Raw genomic sequence first — 20,470 nt, 5'->3', positions numbered from 1 at the left:
TTTGAGTGGACTTTGCTGTTCCAATGAGCATGAACGGTATATGAGTGGAGCACTCACATGGGCCATGAGCGACTGAGCGGAGCACACACACGCATAGAGCGTCACACCACGTGAAAGTGAAACCTGAGAGCTGAACTAATTTTCGGCAGCCGGAATTTCAGTGCATCTCTAATTATTGGCGACATTAGAAATGGATATTATATAATAGATGCAGTGTTTCTAAATAATGCCGCGAGTGGGGCTTGAGGAAGTGACGTCGCCTGCGTCTGCGCAGTGCGACCTGATGCAGCCCCTGAAGTGAGACACAGGAAACAGAAATACTGCAAAATAATAATAATAACGCGACTAAACTAGCCGAAATATCGTTATAACATTTCGTTTCGTCTCGTTTTGGTCAACGAAAATGAAGAGACATTTTAGCATAGTTTTTATTTTGTAAACCACATTTAGTCTCGTTTTTATTCGTCACCAATATTTCATTATACATTTAATTATAGTTATCGTCACATGACCAGCATTTACGTTGCGTCTCGTCTCGTTTTCGTCACGTGATAAAGGTTCATTGACGACGATATTTAGTCATAATTTTCGTTGACGAAAGCAACACTAGTTATAGGCATACAAACTTTGGAGAAAAAATGTAATAAAATAAAACACTTTTTCCTGTTTTTGAACTTCTTTTGGTATCTTCATTTTTTAAGGCCCTATACAACCTATTTTAAGAGATATAGGGATTTCACCGTTAACATACAATGCAACAAATATTGCTAGTCAACTGATTTTACTAATAGACCTACCAATCAGTGTAAAAACACCATATTGACGCTGCCTTCTTTCTGAAGTCATTTTTATCCCCCTGTAATTTGGCTCCAAATCTCAGGTGAAAACTGTGAAAACCCCCTCTACAAAATAGTGGATTACTCTGTAAATATTCATCCATGACATTTTATATTTTGGCTTTCATCGCTATTTATGTTTGTCATTTTAAAATGAACAAAATACAAAATTTGAGCCAGGGAAATTTCTGAAATTTTGTTGATTTTGACACATAATTACCCAAATGAGACTGCATCTTGAGGCAACCATCGTAAACACCCTATCGTGTTATTGTGAGGGCAAGTTTTGCAAGACCCACTCACATTTATCATCTACTTTGATCTACTTTAAAAAAACACTTCTTCCTGCCTCTTTGAAACCTGAGAAATTATTCCTACATGCATCCTTTATAAATGAGCAAACTCAATCTGTGCTTCTACTTTTAGAGCAGAATTTCATAAGGAAGCATAGTTTCTTCATAACGTCCATACTGTGATTCTTGTAAGGAATATCAGGCCTGCAGAGGCACAAGGTTATAAACGATGGCTCTCTTTAATGCCACTTCCTCTGAGCCTCTCTCGGCCTCGTTTCCTCATTAGTACCGCAGCCTATCGAAACCATAAATCCCTGTCATACAGCGAGTGAGTTCAACGGATATTTCATCTCACACTAAATCTTTTTTTCTTTAACACAACCTACACAGAGACATAAACGGAAGGAAAAGTAATTACTCCACCGGTGGATGTATTTCTAAATATCAAACTTCAGAGGGGATTCAAACACACAGGCTCATCTGTTAAGTTCAGTGGCTTAAAAGTAGTAATAACAGCAGCATATGATCAATGCAAAACCAGCAGGAGTGTGGCTCACCAAGAAAGAATCAATTCAAAGTGCTGCTGAAAATAGCACAGCTATTTCACCAAAATAACCGGATGGAAAGTCCAAATAGAAAATGTGTGCACGTCTTTGACTCATGCATGTTTGTCTGCTTTTCTACAGACTATTTATACCCTGGCGTTTATTTGTCTGTCTTGTCTAATTTTGGCCTGATTGTATGACTAACTCGACAAACACTAGAGGATGAGCTGTTTACTCTTGTCTGGTCATTTCTGGTCATTTGTGGTTTTTCACAGAAAAACCACAAATGACACAACATTTTTTTACATTTTCAGAAGATGTGTGATTTGAAGGGTCTGAAGGATCTATTTTTTTACTATCAGTTCTTAAAGAGAAACTATGCTTGCAATTATAAAGGTCAATAATGCATATTTCCATTAACACATATGCGTTCTCTTTTTAATCCTAAACTCTTTTTAGGATTAATGGGATAGTTCATCCAAAAATGAAAATTATGTCATTATTTACTCAGTCTCATGTCATTCCAAACCTATGACTTCCTTTTATTTTTGAGTCACAAATGAAGATATTTTTAATGAAACTTGACAGATAACTATATTTTCATTTTTGGGTGAGCCATCCCTTTAACAGCTCCATTGGCTGCTATTCTAGAAAGCCGAGACCTGTGTTTTAGTGAGATCCTGACAAAAATTTGAATTGGATAAATCACAGAGGTTGCTTGCTGTTATGAGAGACCACACAACTTTAGAGATGTCAGAAAGAAAGAAAAATCTTCATGGATTTAAGACTAACCTCTGACCAACCTATGACAGATTGAAGAACACAGTGTGTCAATAGCCGGGTTTCCATCCTAAATTGCGAATTTATTTTATGTGCAAAATTGAAATTATCGCATAAAACATTTGCGAATAAGCACCGTTTCTATCCAAAGAGTCTAAGAGAACAAAATTGGTAAAATGGTAAACTGGCACTAAATATAATAATTTTCATATATAATAAATTACTTGCGCCTCAGAGCGAGCAGACGAAACAAAATAAATGCGATCATTGCTTTAGGAGGTGGATGCCTGCTGTTTGGGAACGTAGTCGTGTAACAGTTCAAAATGACCATAACAACATTTCAGATGCTGTGGAACAAGATCGGTCCGCTGGTTAGTCAGGTTTTGTCGTCCCATAGCGCAAAGTCACATTACTTTTTTGATGCACATGGAGGAATTTACTCTACTTACTTTACATTCCATCTCCCATTATTCGCATTAACCCTTTTTCGCACAAGTCAAAATCCACCTCAAGCGAGCGTAAAAACGTTTTTGTGAATTAAGGGATTTTTATTCTAAATTTGGTGTTCCCATCACTCGTTTCTGATGCGATACTTCAAAATGTGCATAAAAACAGGGTGATGGAAACACAGCTAATGATGATCAAAATGTCTCTCATTTTAAGTATTCTTTGATCATTGCTGTATTGCTGACTTTGACTTCTTCCATTGGAAGTGCTGAGACCACGGTCTTCAGTACACTCTCTCAATTGACTGAAACTCAACTCCTGGTCATTGTTTATACTGGTCTCTCCAATGGCTCCAGCTGTGTTCTTGACGTTTCTATGCTTCTGGAAGGTTACCAAAGGACTGCACTCCTGTAGAGCTAACAAGGTCATGGGTTATGCATGAATGCTACACATCAAAGCTTAATACTGAGGGTTAGAATTTGCACTGACCCTAAGTATGATTGATGCTTGTCTTACACAGTAGGATGTTTTAGCATCCACAGTCAAACCAAAACCAAACCTTCAACCACAATGGCTAAATGCATATGCAGTACCGGATTACACATTCCGGAAGTCTTTGCTAATGATATTCTTGGTCTGATGAACTCGCAAATCTCTGGTTTGGCTTAAACAGGTTCAGTGACATGTGGGCTGCAGTTTCAGCGTCAGACATCCGAGATAATGAGAGTGAATTACAGCTTTTTTGCATACGAGAGGCCCTCTGCTACGAAGCCGCTATATCAGATTGCATTAAAACTCCTGATTGCGATGCAGTTTTGAGCAGTGGTGTATAAAGTACCTGAAAGCCATACTCAAGTAAAAGTACAGATATATTACCAGAAAATGACTTCGGTAGAAGTTGAAGTCACCGTTTAGAATATTACTTGAGTAAAAGTCTTAAAGTATGTGATATTTATTGTACTTAAGTAGGAAAAGTATTTTTTTTCATCTTAAACGTACTTAAGTATTGAAAGTAAAAGTACAAGTAAATGCAAAATGGAAAAGCAGCAAATAAATATATATAAAAAATGTTCACGCACAGCTTGAGTAGCAAGATTGTGTTCAGTTTGAACTCTTTCTTCCATTTTGTATTTTTGGGTAAGAATTAGAAGCACTTCATCTGGTACTTAGTGTCCATCTGAATCTGCATCTGAAATAGCATTTAGATTTATTTACACTAGGGCTGCAACTAACGATTATTTTGGTAATCGATTAGTTGGTCGATTGTTTTTTCGATTAATCGGAATTTTTTTTTTTTTTTTTAGTTTTAATTTTATTGACAAAAAACACTATTCCACATTCTGACCAATGTCCTTCATACAAACGTTCCAACTGAATGCTATGAAAACATACAGTGCTTAACAATTTATAAGACCACCTGCCATAATAAAGAGAAAACACATTTTAGGAATTTTAGGAATCTGTCAAAAAAATTGTTTAAATCAAAAAATGTTATTGTCATTTATTGGGCAAATAAACTTAAACAACTAAATAGCATTTATTCACATAAAAAAGGCCTCCTATGCCCTTCATAACAGCTTGCATTCTTGCTGGCATTGTTTATGAACTTTTTGACTGTAATTGGGTATCTGAAGAAAAAAACACTATAAAGGTATCTGTCTTTCTTTCATAGATAACAGCAATAATTATATTATAGCATTAGAAATAGCCTACTACTGTTACTAAAGAGCTTACACATATTGGAGGACTAACCAATACAGAAAGCTAAAAAATGATTTTGGTAATCACCAGTACTGTTAGTTTAGAGCAGCAGTGGCACAAACCATAATTTGTTAAAAACCTTACATACATTTGTTTTAATAAATTTAAGCATTGTATATAGTTATATATGTATATAGTTAAAATCTCTGCATTAAAAATTAAAATAATAAAGACGAATAAAATCACAAACTCAGTTTGTAACCAATAGGTAAGAGTAATGTTCTGCAGGAACACACATTTACTTTGATCACAGTCACGTCTTACTGTCATTTCTTTATCCTGTAATTGGCGGTTATGAAGCGTTATCCCCTTACAGTTCCTAATCTCATAAAATACTCGCAATGCATGTTGACCTTTAAACCTCGATTTAACTTTCAACAACAGATATTTCAGCACAATTAATGTTTTTGCGCTGATTATTAATTGCCTCTCTTTTCCGTCTGTCTGACGCGCGTGCACTCGCCCGCCGCTAATTCAGTAAAGATTCAAACTTAACACAGACTGTCAGGATGGACCATTATGCAAAAACGGAAATGCTCATGTGAATTTGTGGCATTTACACATAAGGATATGACCGTAAACTGAAAGTTTTTATGCTGAGGATGCACACATCTGCCAAAGAGCCAGGGCAAGCCATTACGCTAATGCATTAGCTTAAAGCTTAAAATAAAGAATTATCATGTTTTGGGCAGCTTGGATCACGTAACTCTCCCGCAGCATCTCATTCTGTTTCCTCCACTATTTTTAGAAGCATTTTGTCCATAAAAATATGTAATTCAGTGCTGGAATTTGACGTGACCAGCTGAAGTTGGACGTGCACTGTGGGCAGACCCGACTAATCGATAATGGGAATCGTTGTCGATGATTTTCATAATCGATAATAACCAATTGAATTGATTAGTTGTTGCAGCCCTAATTTACACAGTTTAACTCAGAGGGGACATGGATGCATTTAAACTGCAGTTACAGATGCATAAATGGCCTAATGGCCTAATGTAAAAAGGCCTAATGTTTTGTTTTTAACATAAAACGTTGAATACTGATATTTGAAATAATTTAAAACATGAAAAAAATAGTCGAAATTTGAAATTAAAACCGCCAGTAGGTGACAGCAAGTGACTGTTAATGAGTGAGACATTGAGATTCAACCGATTCATTCAAACGACGGATTCATTCAGAAACAAATCATTTTACTGTGTTCATGCTGATATCTGCAGAAAAACGGTACTCTTTGTGTCATATAGATTAAGTTAACTATATTAAATTATATAAATATAAAAAGCATATAGAAGCATACTGTATACAATTCTGTATACAATGTAGTGCCGTCTACTATTTAGAATGCCTGGAATTTTGAGTTTTAATAGATTAATAAATCAATATGCGTGCACTCTGTGTGTGATTTGGTGATATAGCCTACTTGATCATGTCAGATTGCACATCATTACAACAACACTTACCATATTATCGCAAAAGATATACTGTATATCGCACACCCGAGACTCGACTTGAGTGGAAAATGAAATCATCTTGTTTGCACATTAGCAAAGGTGTTTTAGGAGTCTAACGCGCAAGCGCCAGACCACTGATTCATCAAACCTGCTTTCCTGCAGTTTGTGTTCTTCTGACTTCTGACTATTTTGTAGCAAGTAACGAATATGCTTCGGGAAATGTATCGGAGTAAAAGTATACATTTTAATTAGGAAATGTAGTGGAGTAAAAGCAATATAAAAACTCAAGTGTAGTACAGATACTCCCAAAAAATACTTAAGTACTGTAATTAAGTATTATTACTTCGTTACATTACACTACTGGTTTTGAGCTCTATTTATAGTCAGCGTCACCATCAACAGACCTGTGTTACTAGGGGTGGATGAAAGCTATTATGACAGAGAGGTCACAAATTCAATTGCATAATATAGTGAAGATGCTGTGTCGCTATGTGCGGTATGCTCGACTGTGTCTCGCACACGCACACTGTGCAGTGTCCATCAGGAGGCTGAGCACACAAAGAGCTTTCTCAATTATTCAGTGCACCCTGTGCAATCTATTACATCAATGTGTTATTGTGTTTTTGGTTAAATTGATTTTTTTTTTTTTTTTTAGTTTTAATTTTATTGACAAAAAACACTATTCCACATTCTGACCAATGTCCTTCATACAAACGTTCCAACTGAATGCTATGAAAACATACAGTGCTTAACAATTTATAAGACCACCTGCCATAATAAAGAGAAAACACATTTTAGGAATTTTAGGAATCTGTCAAAAAAATTGTTTAAATCAAAAAATGTTATTGTCATTTATTGGGCAAATAAACTTAAACAACTAAATAGCATTTATTCACATAAAAAAGGCCTCCTATGCCCTTCATAACAGCTTGCATTCTTGCTGGCATTGTTTATGAACTTTTTGACTGTAATTGGGTATCTGAAGAAAAAAACACTATAAAGGTATCTGTCTTTCTTTCATAGATAACAGCAATAATTATATTATAGCATTAGAAATAGCCTACTACTGTTACTAAAGAGCTTACACATATTGGAGGACTAACCAATACAGAAAGCTAAAAAATGATTTTGGTAATCACCAGTACTGTTAGTTTAGAGCAGCAGTGGCACAAACCATAATTTGTTAAAAACCTTACATACATTTGTTTTAATAAATTTAAGCATTGTATATAGTTATATATGTATATAGTTAAAATCTCTGCATTAAAAATTAAAATAATAAAGACGAATAAAATCACAAACTCAGTTTGTAACCAATAGGTAAGAGTAATGTTCTGCAGGAACACACATTTACTTTGATCACAGTCACGTCTTACTGTCATTTCTTTATCCTGTAATTGGCGGTTATGAAGCGTTATCCCCTTACAGTTCCTAATCTCATAAAATACTCGCAATGCATGTTGACCTTTAAACCTCGATTTAACTTTCAACAACAGATATTTCAGCACAATTAATGTTTTTGCGCTGATTATTAATTGCCTCTCTTTTCCGTCTGTCTGACGCGCGTGCACTCGCCCGCCGCTAATTCAGTAAAGATTCAAACTTAACACAGACTGTCAGGATGGACCATTATGCAAAAACGGAAATGCTCATGTGAATTTGTGGCATTTACACATAAGGATATGACCGTAAACTGAAAGTTTTTATGCTGAGGATGCACACATCTGCCAAAGAGCCAGGGCAAGCCATTACGCTAATGCATTAGCTTAAAGCTTAAAATAAAGAATTATCATGTTTTGGGCAGCTTGGATCACGTAACTCTCCCGCAGCATCTCTCCTCCACTCCTCCACTATTTTTAGAAGCATTTTGTCCATAAAAATATGTAATTCAGTGCTGGAATTTGACGTGACCAGGGACGTGCACACGTGCACTGTGGGCAGACCCGACTAATCGATAATGGGAATCGTTGTCGATGATTTTCATAATCGATAATAACCAATTGAATTGATTAGTTGTTGCAGCCCTAATTTACACAGTTTAACTCAGAGGGGACATGGATGCATTTAAACTGCAGTTACAGATGCATAAATGGCCTAATGGCCTAATGTAAAAAGGCCTAATGTTTTGTTTTTAACATAAAACGTTGAATACTGATATTTGAAATAATTTAAAACATGAAAAAAATAGTCGAAATTTGAAATTAAAACCGCCAGTAGGTGACAGCAAGTGACTGTTAATGAGTGAGACATTGAGATTCAACCGATTCATTCAAACGACGGATTCATTCAGAAACAAATCATTTTACTGTGTTCATGCTGATATCTGCAGAAAAACGGTACTCTTTGTGTCATATAGATTAAGTTAACTATATTAAATTATATAAATATAAAAAGCATATAGAAGCATACTGTATACAATTCTGTATACAATGTAGTGCCGTCTACTATTTAGAATGCCTGGAATTTTGAGTTTTAATAGATTAATAAATCAATATGCGTGCACTCTGTGTGTGATTTGGTGATATAGCCTACTTGATCATGTCAGATTGCACATCATTACAACAACACTTACCATATTATCGCAAAAGATATACTGTATATCGCACACCCGAGACTCGACTTGAGTGGAAAATGAAATCATCTTGTTTGCACATTAGCAAAGGTGTTTTAGGAGTCTAACGCGCAAGCGCCAGACCACTGATTCATCAAACCTGCTTTCCTGCAGTTTGTGTTCTTCTGACTTCTGACTATTTTGTAGCAAGTAACGAATATGCTTCGGGAAATGTATCGGAGTAAAAGTATACATTTTAATTAGGAAATGTAGTGGAGTAAAAGCAATATAAAAACTCAAGTGTAGTACAGATACTCCCAAAAAATACTTAAGTACTGTAATTAAGTATTATTACTTCGTTACATTACACTACTGGTTTTGAGCTCTATTTATAGTCAGCGTCACCATCAACAGACCTGTGTTACTAGGGGTGGATGAAAGCTATTATGACAGAGAGGTCACAAATTCAATTGCATAATATAGTGAAGATGCTGTGTCGCTATGTGCGGTATGCTCGACTGTGTCTCGCACACGCACACTGTGCAGTGTCCATCAGGAGGCTGAGCACACAAAGAGCTTTCTCAATTATTCAGTGCACCCTGTGCAATCTATTACATCACATCCATTATGAAGGAGCCAGACCTTAAAAATCTATTCTCTTTATAACTGCAATCCTCCAAGCATCAGGTTAACAGCATTAAGACAAAGCAAAAGCATTCACTGTTGAGCCAGAAGGTCAAAGATATATATAAAAATGTCTTTTGTTATTCAAAATAACAGCAGGATGAACGCCATGAATCAAGAGCGGAAATCACAATGTGAGCTGGCATGCTGCTCTGCAATGATGTGATTTTTTTTTACTTCTTTGTAAGAGGTCCTGAAAAGTTCAAATTATGTATGTTCTGCAGCAAACCGGGGATATTAAAGAAATAGTTCATCCAAAAATAAACATTCTAACATCATTTACTTGATGTCAATGATGTCAAACAACGTTGGTTTCTGTTTGTCTCATGATGAAACTGGCATAAAAATGCAGAATCAAAGCAGTAAATATATCATCGATGCCTTTTAGCATTAATGGCATCGACACACCATTTTTTACTACATATAACTTCATTTTAGGGCTTTTTTTTTGTTTTGAGCTGTTTAGAAGCTATCATATAACTTTTGTTGACAATTTGGTGCTTGACTTTATGTGAAAAAAAGTAGGATATTTTTTAATAATATAATATAATATATTACAATATCATAGTTTTAGTGTGCTTTTTTCTTAAATTTCTTAAAGACCTGAATATATTGTTTTTAGACAATTAACTAACTGCATTCCATGAGAATTTTATTATAGTTTAAATAGTTTACATTTATATTATAAATGCAATTAGCTGAACTTTAGAGTGACTTTTTGTAACTTATATGTAATTTGAGTGACTTATATATAATTTCATTATTACTATTATATTTGAAATACTGCCAAACTGCCAAACATTTATAGTAAACCAAGTAAACTATAGTAAACGATATATATATATATACAATGTAATTTCTATTGAAACGTGTCATGTATATTTGTAATTATATGTTTGGATATCAAATAGCACACTACAGTTAACATGTGCTTTAGTATGTTAGTCAACACATCAAAATACATGTATACTTCTTTAAAGCTTAACAAAATATTATCAAAACATAGTTATCTAAAATGCAATTTGTTTTTAATTTGACATTACTACTAAGTACAGGGTCAGAACGCTCTTGAATTTCATCAAAAATATCTTAATTTGTGTTCCAAAGATGAACGAAGGTCTTATGGTTTTGGAAAGACATGAGGGTGAGTAATGACATAATTTATCCCAGAATTATCCCTTTAAGTGTAAAAAAAAAACAAAAAAAAAACACTGTCATGAAAGTTTTAACTTTTTTAACTTAAATGGCCTTTTATTTTATTATAATATCTATATTATAATTTTAAGATATTATACTTTTTATTATTTTTTCACAAAGGCTGTCACGTACTTTTCCTTTAATGTTATATTCTATTTATATTTTTAGTCCACTGAAGTGTGACTGGTCTCCTGGAATTTATTAAATAAGACAAAACTTTGGTGTTTGCAATCATGACACTGAAGCAAAAGCTTGAAGTTGGACTCACCTCCATAGTGGTGAGGTTGCACCTGTGTGGCCAGGCATTTGCAAACCAGCCATCTGCAGAGCACTGATCAATATCCACATCCTGCAGGCTGACGTCCACTCGAACAACACCCCTATATGATATGATAGAGCACAAGAGAAAAAGAGAAATTAATCTATTGATAACTGCAAAAAGCTGAACTTTTCTTTAAACACTTTTAAGTAAAACACTGGCACTTTAAATATACACTTACAGTACTTCACACATGTACATTTAATGCTAAAAGTGTGCTAAAAGGATTCTTCAGCTTTGATTGCTAAGCAGAAAATTAATTGATTGACAAGTCTATTCAAATCCTAAATTGTATCTTTGTTCTAAGTGACATAACAGCCAATGTGGATGTGTGTCTACACGGATCCATTACGACTTCGCATTTTCCGTATTGATATTTTTACCCAGTAAACAACAAATCATCAATAAGATGATCAATACACTCTTTATCAGTCTGGCCTTCCTTTTCAGTAAGCAGAAGAGAGGAAGCGTTTGCATTCTCATCAGCACTTATAAAGGGAAGAAAAGGATATCAAATCCTCCAGAACCTTACAGACATACAATGTGTAATAGTCTTCTCTTCATAGAGAGGCAGCATCCTGTATATAAATGTATATATATATACTGTATATAGCAATGGTAGCTTATTCAGTACAGCCTGATAAAGTATTTTTTATGGCTTCATCATTTGGCTGAATGGAGTTTTGAGTTAAGAACTCAAAGAATGAAGTTGACTGACACTGAATGATCTTTAATGGCATTTCTCTTCAGCATGTTTATTTTTATTTCTCATCACAGCTGTCTGCACCAGCATTCTCACATCTGCTGTCAGTGTGCTGGAACATTAAGAACCGGCTTGTGCAACATCCCAGTCTCAGTTGAGAGAAATCACATTATGAAGCACAGATGCCCATGTGATCTAAAGGCCAGTTTACACCAATACGAACTTGGTTCGATTTGCGCATGCGATCTGTCTGTTCAGATGGGCTGAATACATATGCAAATCACTCTCAGGCAGTAGGTGCCACTTAAGAAAAAGCATAAATTAAGATACTGTGCCATGGCTTGATTCCTGTTGCAGCTTTAATTGTGTACCGGAATGGGACTGGCTATTATACTCTGATGTTGGATGACAAAATAGCTTCATATAATTCATACACTAATGCATACAATAAGTGCATTGTATTTAATTTGGGACACTAAATTCATGAAAATGTACTGTAAATAGGCTACGTTATAAATGGAACAGGGTCTGAATAAGAAACAAGAGCTTTCACCAGTAAGCAACCACCAGCACGATATTGTGGTTTGCAAAGGCACCACTCACGATTTCTTCAGAAAATTATTTAATTTCTCAGCAATAAATCATATATGTAATCCAAAATCTCTCAGAGACTGCCAATTTCTCTGTTATAGAATAACAAATAAGTTTCCATATTTTCCAAATACAGCTGCTTTATGAATTATCTTTATTGTATGATGCCTTGCAAACCCTAAGTGAGACAGATAACTAAACCCCTTTCATTGTATAAATTCCTTTTTTTCTGTTTATAATTATATGAATTTAAGATCAATTATTTGCTTGTCTTGGTGGAACAAATTACAGTCTGCTAATTGATGACCTCTGGACAAGGTTGTCGGTGTTTGGAACTGAGTCAAGGGGGAGGTAACGTGTTTGTAAATTGAACATGTTGTATTGTATTATATTTTCATTTAATGACATTATTATACTTATATATTACTTTTAACAAACACACATTTCCATGCTGATTGCTCATTGAAGCCATTGTTGATGCCTTCAGGTAAAACTGAGCAATATTCCAATTGACCGGTAAATAATAACATACTAATATTACATTATTTTTACCTCACTTTCTAACATATATTTTGTCTTTTGTTCATTCATTCAAAAATAAATATAATAAACCTTTTAAATCATTAACGATGTCAGATGCAATTATGTTTAATTTTTCACATCAAAATACATTAATTGCTGGGCTGGAGTGGTGTGGATTACTTTTGGATTATTATGATGTTTCTATCAGCTGTTTGGACTCTCATTCTGACGGCACCCATTCACTGCAGAGCATCCATTAGGTGCAGTGATGCAATGCTAAATTTCTCCAAATCTGTTGCGATGAAGAAATCATCTCCTGGATCTCCTGAGGGTGAACTATTCCGATAACAATTTGATATGGAAGATACTACATATCAAATACTAAATCAAAATATGCATAACCATGATGATTTATATAACCAGTTGTTTCCTGAAACAATTTATGTAAATTCCATAAATCGTATCGATGCTGTGGTCTGTGGAGGTTAAGGAAGTAAGTCGATGTGGATATATAGTATCAAAGGCATATGAGAATGATGCTAATAATCCTCTAGACTCCATCTTTCTCATGTACTGCAGGTGAAAAACATTATAAGCTATACTGTGGTGAACGCTGGTCCTGCAGGCATGCAAACATAGATCAGAAAACACTGAGGAGGAGGACTGCCCGAGGTAACACAGATCTCTCTGTTTCTCTCTGCGACTATATCCGTTTCCTGTCTTTTTCTCTTTCTTCCTCTCAGACAGACACAGAAGGTGCAGTCATGGAACAGTCTCTGCTTGCCTTAATTGAAGCCTTGGCCAAGCAAGTGTGCTAATTTTAGAGGCCGTGTTCATCAAGCGTCGGAGCACCACAACCTTCATCTAAGGTCAAATAGGACCTATGGCTCTGTATTGCTGTTGTTAACTCGCAAGACAGAAAGTGGATTGGTAACAGTGCCATCATTTTGCCTTGACGATGAAAGGTCTGATGATTATTGGGATTAGTATAAATTGACTGTAATTACTGTGGCAGACTATGTGACATTGGATTGTATTTCAGTCTTCCCTGAGATTGAAACGAGATCTGGCCAGATCTGTTGAGATTTGTTTTGTATCTTAATCGTCAATGTTCAACCAAGACATCTATATCTTGTTAAAATGCACAACATAATTGTCAACAATTTTCCCTGACTTCTCAGAGCGCGTTAGCTTGCTTGGCTAACACATTATAGAGTAAGAAGTAATACATAAAATGTTGTAATTTATTTTTTTATACTTTACAAAAAGATAGAAAAATAGGACTCTTCATTATTTTATTTTTTTTTCAACAAATTGTTATCAATTTATTAAACGCACTATGTTTATTATAATTTATTATTTTAATTATATATTATATATAAATTAGAATTTTTGACAACACTGCAAATAGACATGAACATACAAATAAACACGACATAAACAACAAATCAAATAAATAAATAGTTTTATGGTAATGTCTGCTTGCAATTTTTTATGCTGTTGAATGCTTATGCTACAGTACATACAGTATGGTAATCATTTTAGAAAATATCATGGTATACAGATTTACACAATGCAATTCAATACTGATTCATTTGTATATAAATATTGATTATATATAAATTGTGTATTTTAGGTAGGTCTGCATGTCAGTTTTTTCTTAAGGGGGAAAAAAAACTATTGCTGCACACCTAACAGGGAGACCCCTCATTTGGTGCATTTCAATAACTTTTATATTCAAATGCTATTCATTTTTAGATATAATAGGCTAATCATTATCATTTATTTGCATCGTCTCAAAAAGAGTTGTATCCAAACGTTTCAATTACACAGGTAATTTGCATAAAAACATGATATACTTAAACACACAGAAATAGTTAACCATAAATAAGCTCCCATAGTGTTTTTTTTTACTGCTAACTAACAAACTATGAACACTGAATAACTTTCCTGAGGAAATGTTACTTTAAGTGGCATGTTCACAAGCTTTTATATTTACATAATTTCTGGGGTTGAAGCACTGATTGACCAATTACATGAGAGATGGTGCATCCCTAATTGATACATTATATTTACCATAAATCAAGAAAAATAATATTTTATTTTTGCTTTTTCTCACATTACAGTGCAAAACAAATTTTTAGTTTTGTTTTGCTTTTATTTTTAACGTTTCTTTATGACTTTTGACATGGTTGATACGGAAATCTACGAAAATTATTTTTTGTGTATCATTAACAGTGCTCATAAAATCTACTATCTGTTAACAACAGTTTAACATAAGCAGTTACTAAAAGTGAGTTGTCTAAAACTTCAGAAGCGTACATTGGATGATTTTTTTTCTTTTTCTTTTATGACTAGTTCCACGATGTTCTGGAATGTTCCAGAAAGCACTAGAATATTACAGAATGTCACAGAAACGTCTAAAATGTTCCTATCCTTGCTAAATATCTTTAAAAGAAGTATTCAAAAATAGTACGAAATCTGTAATAAACCAATGTTTCATAATTAAGCATAGAACTTCATAGAAAATGTATCTGACCTAAATATTTAACAAAATAGTAATGCTGCAACATGAAAATAAATAAGGTGTAATAATGATTAGCACCACAGAATTACATAAGAAACATAAAAAAGTGAAACAAATTTTTGTTACTTGTGTGACCTTTGGTAAAGCTACATTTGAGACTGATGAATTCATTTAACATTTGATTTGATTAAAAAGATGCATTTTGTGCCTTTTTATTGCTTTATTGCTTACATGAGAAACCAATATTAACCTATATTTGTAGAAAAAGTGCACTTTTATCATAATGAATCATCTACTCCGTTACACAGCTGTCATTACAGTGGTTACAGTACAATTTTCTTCTTACAAACATTATTATAAGAAGCATTATTATTATTATTATTATTTATTAGTAGGCTATTGTTGGCATTGGCAAAGGTTAGTCAAACGACTTGTAAGAGTGTAAGAGTAATACCATGTCACATAGTGGTGATCAAGACCAATCTGCTCTACTTAATCCAAGTTACATTATAATCCCGTAATGTCTTCAAATACTTTTTATTGTATAATCCTGTTTGTAGGAATGAAGCAAAATATCAGCGATCGGGCCAAATAAGATAAGACGTGTCCTCGCTGGATGGCACCCAGACGATGCAGTTAATTAGATCTGTGTTCTGAGGACTATTTTGGGCCCTGTATGTCCAAACAGCTGATCAGAGAGAACAGCAAAGCGACGACGTTGCATTCCATCTAAAGCTGGATGTCAGATAAGTTATCTCCTACTTTTGGATGTTTCATTGCTCCATGCTTTGAAAATACAAAATGTTAATGCTACACTGCAATTACTAACTGATTGAACCCAAATAACGTAGTTTTGGTGGTATAAATGAATGCATATGCATTAAGTCAGTGATAATTAATAATATTTCTGACTGAAATAAATCCAGGAAATTTAGACGTTAACATTTTCAGATGTTTGATTATCTAAAAGGCTAAAAGTTGCTATGCAAAGCTAGCATTATTATCAATCAACGATCATTTAATGTGACCCTGCAAAACAATTATTTGGTGGCTGCAACCTACTTCTTTACTGCAACTGCTAAATTAATTTTTATGTAATAAAATTAGTATATGACACTTTAGTTCAAATTCAAAAGATTTAATTTAATTCAAATTCATTAATTTTTACAACAGATGCAGTGAAGTTAGTGCCCGTGCTACAAAATCAAAATGATTGCATTTCAAATGAATTTTAACCTTTAAATCAAACTTTAACATACTTAGTACTTATTACAACAAAATACTTTCAAAGAAACACTCAAGTATGAACTGAAAATTTTTTCTGCAATTTAATGAAAGCGTATTATAGTTCAAATTTATATTAAACGCAATTAGCTGAACTCTAGAGTGCTTTTCTGACCCACCTCAGTAGGAGTAATAAGAATAAGAATAAGTATAATAATTTTATACTTATATTGTCTCATGCAAGTACTGCCGAATAAACTGAAAAACTGTAAATATATCAAATAACACTACAGTTAAAATGATAATCTATTACTTTGCATGTGCTTATGTTAGTCAAGACCGCAAAGTAAGTGTACTTCTTTCATGCATGACAAAAGATTATTAAAACATTATTTTACAATGTATTTTCAAGAAAAACATTAAATGCAAAGTGCATTTTAAAATAGAAACAACAATTTAAAAAATAACTAGTACGTGATTAAAATAACTGATCTTTAAGTACACTACACAATTAAGCGCACTTTTTTTATCACAGTGGTGTATGGCATAAAAATTTCACATATTTGACTTATTTTCCTTTGCTTAAGTTGTCAGTCATATATATATCAGTAAATATTTTCACAGATGAAAACAGAAAAAGTTTAATTATTAACGTAAATTATTGCTAGGTTTAGCTTGTAAAGGAACAATGTCTGCGGGGATAGTGTTTGTTGATGGGGTTGCGTAATGGCAGTGGGGTAAGGGGTGAGATGTGAGGGCACAAAGAGACGCTGACATTAAAGATCGCTGGGCTGTCTGCTTTGATAACGGCCGACAGTACTCGACGGAATGACCCTGGTGTCACAGCACAGACGACAAGCAGGGCCTTGAGTCATATTAGCCAAAACTCGTCCTGTCAACCTAATGCATTTCCCTCCTTTTGTTTCCTTAAAATAGAAGCACAACATGACATTGAGATCATACTAAAACATAATGCTTCAGTGCACTTGATTTATTAAGAGGATGCTTTTAAGACCGTCTGCCGTTCAATAGACATGTGCCTTGAAGCTAGCTGAGGTTCTGTCGCTGCCTGAACAAATGCTAAAAATTACTCTACGCTTCGTCCATCCATTTTTCATGAAGTCCATGGCAGAATGACAGTTTGTTCTTTAGAGAGCATGTATAGCAGTCTCCTGTTTCATTGTGCAGGTTTTGTTGGCTAATTGAATTTTATCTAACTGTCTTCCTTTCTTTTTGGACTACATTAGCATAACAGCGCTCGTGGCGAGATCCAGCTTCGCGCTGGATGAAAAGAGGTGTAATCCGTCTCCATGCGTTTTCTTTTTAATGAGCTCCCCCTTTTTTTATGCCAAACTGAAATTCAATTCAAACAGAGCAGAACAGCAAGAAACTGTGTTCACGCTAATTCCAGCTAACACAGGAAACGGACGGATTTCTCCCAAAGGACTCGATTTGTTCAGACAAGAGGTCAGATAGGACATCGGTATTAACAGTAGCCATTTCCAACGCATTCATATTAGCTATGTTCTGAATGGAATACCAGTTAGTGCTTAGTGAAAAATATTAAATATAAATGTATAGAAAAAAAGAACGTTTCATTAAACGTATTATTGTTTTGATGCTTGGAAACCCCTTGAAAACACATACTTGAAAATAAATATAAACATGATGTTATAGAAATGGCGCTGTCTCTTTAAGACTACCATGCCAGTAGTAATTGGCCTATTCCAAACTCGGCCTCCCTTGGGCTCTTGGCAGGAGCTTGTAGGGCAGAGGACCTACAGCCCATGTGGGTTATAATAGGACATTGTGGATTCGTGTATCCCCAGAGGCCCCTGGCAGACTGGACAGCCTTAATAGAGTTCACTTTTCTCTCCATCCAACCCTCACTCACACCTGACAAAGATAAATATTGCATGCTATGGTACCTTAAGATCTATTTAATGTACAGTTATTTAAATACAAAATATGTAAAGAAAGTACACTAAATTACTAAACGTATGAGGGGGAAAATCTTAATGTTACACCATACACTGATATTTAAAAAAACTGTGAAGGTCCGAATTTGCTGCAGCATTTTGGGGGACAGTACTCCAGTGTGCAAATCAAGGTCTACGTGGTAGCAGTTGAGGAAGAACTGAGAAATGCATTTCTAAAAGTTCAAAAGTAAATCTCCCATTACGCTTGAGAGAAATCAATACATAAATGCACGGCTACATAAAATAGCAGCATCTGTGAGAGAAAGGCTTCACCATGCAGACAATTATTGTTGCTCATCAGGAGCCAAGAGATAAAATGAATTTCAATCTTCTAGAATGGTTTGCCACTGCGTGTCACTGTCTCATGAGCACTTCTCATTTGATAATTACTCCTATAACAGACAGATGCTTATAATCAACAAACTCCTTTCCACATGATTTAAAACAAACAGCGGCCTCAGATGCTATTAATCTATTAATTTTATAATAATCGATTAAAACCTTGAGAGACCCCCAAAAAACTTTTTACAAATAAAATTAGTATTTTGGTAATTAATTATATAATTGTTATATTTAATTATTATAAAAAGTATTAATTCATCAATATCATCTCTAATATTACATTTTTGGAGAGTTGCACAGCATGGCATTTTACAACTTGAACTAAACGTTTCTTGTCATAAAATGTTATATTTAAAATAAAAAAAATTGCTGTCTTAAGTTTATTTTCTTTATATTTATATATGTTGGTTGCACCATATGACTTCATTATTTTACTCTTCATTATAATATTAGACCATTGTACCACACAGACTAAAAAATATCAAAATAAATGTTTTAAATATGATTAACATGCAATAGATTTATTCAAGTCACTGTATGTATGAATTACAATTTAATGTATTTTTGAATAGATCCAGACAAAATAATGAGCATCACATCATTGACCCTTGGGCCAATAAGCAGCCACTCAGAACAACCTAACAATACCCTAGAAACCACCAAACAATCCTAGCCAACCATATACCAATGTGCTAAAAACACTTAGTACACCTTAGCAACCGCATAGCAATATTCTAGCAACCAGCCACAACACCCTCGCATTGTGGCAATGAGCATGTGCTCAAATTTTCTTCCAAAAAAAAAGGACTAAGATATTTACAAATCATCAACCGTGTGCTCTGCATGTTCTTTAGCTCAAGCTACACCAGAAAATGGAACTTGTCAAAGTGAAGAAAGACTCAACTAGATGTAATTAACGTTTCACCTGCATGGCCCAGACATTTCGCTACACAAATATCAGGTTGTCCGTCACAATAAGAAGCCTAAATGTAACATTGCGACACACAACATGAATCTAAAAAATATCTACAGATGTATGAGAGGTGCCTCTAGTTGCTGTTGTACATCTTTCATTATTTATTCATTATCGTATTGACTGAAAGGTATCCTGGGAGGGAAGACTGGAGACATTGCATTAAAGAACACCCCTTCCCCCCTCCATTGCCCCTTTATAAATATGTGTAGGTGGCAAAGAGTGGGCCTAAAGACAACAAGATGGATCTACCTTAATGTCATGGCCAGCAAGTGTTTCGGAATTCATTACCCAGGGGATACAAGCCATCATAAGACGAAGCCTTGGCCAAATATCGACCTGTGCAGAGAGGTTACAAATTACAGCATAACTACTGAACAAACCCAGAGAGACACTGGCTTCCGCTGGTTTTCCTCATTTAGACGATAGACTGGAGAATTTGACGATGACAGATATTAACGGAAATACCATTTTGCTACACGCTGCAAATTGAGCTCGGTCCCTGAATTGTTACAGCTATGCATTTAAAGCAATCACATAAATGATTTGCCTGAAAGAAGCTACAGGACCGGTTGCAGCTTTCTAAAGTACAATTGTGGCTGTAAAACCTGAGTCCATGGTGCTGGTGCCTGTGGGATTAATTAGTAAATAAGAAACAGCCCTATTCCTGTCTCTGAACTCCAGTGTTACCGGCACCCCTTAACTCATCTTTGAACAGAGTCGAGGATCCTTGTACACAACATCT

The 20,470-nt window shown here is 34.7% G+C and overlaps 1 protein-coding gene across 2 annotated transcripts in view; it reads right to left on the bottom strand.

The window, feature by feature from the left end:
• LOC107588021 (probable G-protein coupled receptor 158) overlaps positions 1–20,470 on the bottom strand; it is a 113,657-nt gene that overhangs the window by 91,271 nt on the left and 1,916 nt on the right. For both annotated transcript variants that reach the window (XM_016276003.1, XM_016276004.1), the window contains exon 2: positions 10,814–10,925. In XM_016276003.1, coding sequence (XP_016131489.1) covers positions 10,814–10,925 — 112 coding nt within the window. The remainder of the gene's footprint in view (positions 1–10,813; positions 10,926–20,470) is intronic.

This window comes from Sinocyclocheilus grahami, unplaced genomic scaffold, assembly GCF_001515645.1.
Source record: "Sinocyclocheilus grahami isolate Dianchi unplaced genomic scaffold, SAMN03320097.WGS_v1.1 scaffold98.1, whole genome shotgun sequence".
NCBI classification, from domain to species: domain Eukaryota; kingdom Metazoa; phylum Chordata; class Actinopteri; order Cypriniformes; family Cyprinidae; genus Sinocyclocheilus; species Sinocyclocheilus grahami.
Note: the sequence above shows the minus strand (reverse complement) of the source record. Positions and strands in the feature narration are given on the sequence as shown.